Source organism: Scardinius erythrophthalmus (assembly GCF_964197995.2).
Source record: "Scardinius erythrophthalmus genome assembly, chromosome: 7".
Classification (NCBI taxonomy): domain Eukaryota; kingdom Metazoa; phylum Chordata; class Actinopteri; order Cypriniformes; family Leuciscidae; genus Scardinius; species Scardinius erythrophthalmus.
In genome coordinates, this window is record NC_138227.1 from 2686972 (window position 1) to 2688632 (window position 1661).

Sequence of the window (1661 nt, forward strand, 5' to 3'; positions counted from 1 at the left end):
AAAAAATATATATATATATATATAAAATGAATTAATAATAAATAATAAGTCAAAATATATAAGTAAATAAATAAATTAGATTAATATTATTAAAATCAATCAATAAAAAAAATTGAAATTAAAATATTTTATGTATTGAAAAAGTAATAGTTAGTTAATGACCTTTTAATTGATTAAAATAGATTAAATAAATATATTAACAAAACATATTAAAATAAAAACATTATTATTCTATTAAATCAATGAAATTAGATAAAAAATATATTTATTGATAAAAATCTTAAAATACAAACAGTTTAAAAAACAAACAGTTATTAAACTATTAACTAGATTCAATAAGATTCAAATAAGAAATACATTTTAAAATACATACATAAATATTTGATTAATATAATAAATTAAAATTTGATTTAACAAACAAACAAACATTTTACAGTAAACTAGTACAGTGACTTAATAAAAACTAATTTTAGATTTATATTATTAATCTTTCAGTGTATTTAAACTGCATGATTATAAAAGATAGACGCCTAACCAGCAACTGAAGCTGTTAGTTATATAAATACACTGCAGTCCAAATGTTCATTCTTTTCCCTTCTTTTCTTACTCAAAATACATTTTTAAAAATTTCTATGTGACTAACCCTAACCCAAATCACATGTCATTAATACAAAACAAAAAGAGACACGTCAAATACTGAGTCTCAAGTTCATCTTCATTTTAATATCACAGTGACTCTTGGACGCGGATCGATATAACTGATTAAAGAGGGGAAAAGTAGATCTTACTTTCATAGAAACATACCTTGAAAATAAAAAGTCCATTTTATGTAGAGTTAAAGTTGAGAAATGCTGTAATTTTCCTGGCTTGAGCTGAAATATGTGAACTGGGTCCCTCTCGACCAAAGTCCTTCATAATGACTCCTAGAGAAGCAGGACTGTAGTTCTGAGACACACACACACACACACACACACACACAGCTGCACGGTCACTGTGACCTTATGGACTCATAATAACTCATAATAATACATGGTGTTTCTGCAACTACGGGCACATTTGACTCTCCCAAATTTAAAAAAAATAAAACCCAATGAATTTCAATTTCTTTTTTAATTTCTATTAAAAATGTATACATTTACATAGTTATTAAAAACAACTATTAAAAAGTAATTTAAAATTAGGGGGTTTTATGATTTTCTCTACGCCGTGGAAAATGTTGACGTTAACCTTAGATATCAATTGCTTTCATTTACGCCACAGATAAAACATTTAGCTTTTTATGAAAATATTATCATTTTAATGTGTAAATCATCTCTACTGAAGTGTTAAAATATTTTTTGCAAACAAAAATCTGATTTAATCAGGGAATCAGAATGCCAAATCCTGACTGACGAGAGAGGTGGAACTGGGGATGGAGGAGGGTAATTAGCTCCTGAGAAACAAGAGGAGCTGGGGAGGGAGGAGGGTAATTAGCTCCTGAGAAACAAGAGGAGCTGGGGAGGGAGGAGGGTAATTAGCTCCTGAGAAACAAGAGGAGCTGGGGAGGGAGGAGGGTAATTAGCTCCTCAGAAACGAGAGGAGTTGGGGAGGGAGGAGGGTAATCAGCTCCTGAGAAACAAGAGGAGCTGGGGAGGGAGGAGGGTAATTAGCTCCTCAGAAAC

The 1661-nt window shown here is 30.0% G+C and overlaps 1 protein-coding gene across 1 annotated transcript in view; it reads right to left on the reverse strand.

Annotated features, from left to right (window-relative positions):
- Positions 1–945, reverse strand: part of folr (folate receptor) — an 8281-nt gene extending 7336 nt beyond the window's left edge. The window contains exon 1 of the mRNA XM_081371659.1: positions 805–945. Coding sequence (XP_081227785.1) covers positions 805–824 — 20 coding nt within the window. The 5' untranslated portion in view covers positions 825–945. The remainder of the gene's footprint in view (positions 1–804) is intronic.
- Between the last annotated feature and the right edge of the window lie 716 nt (positions 946–1661).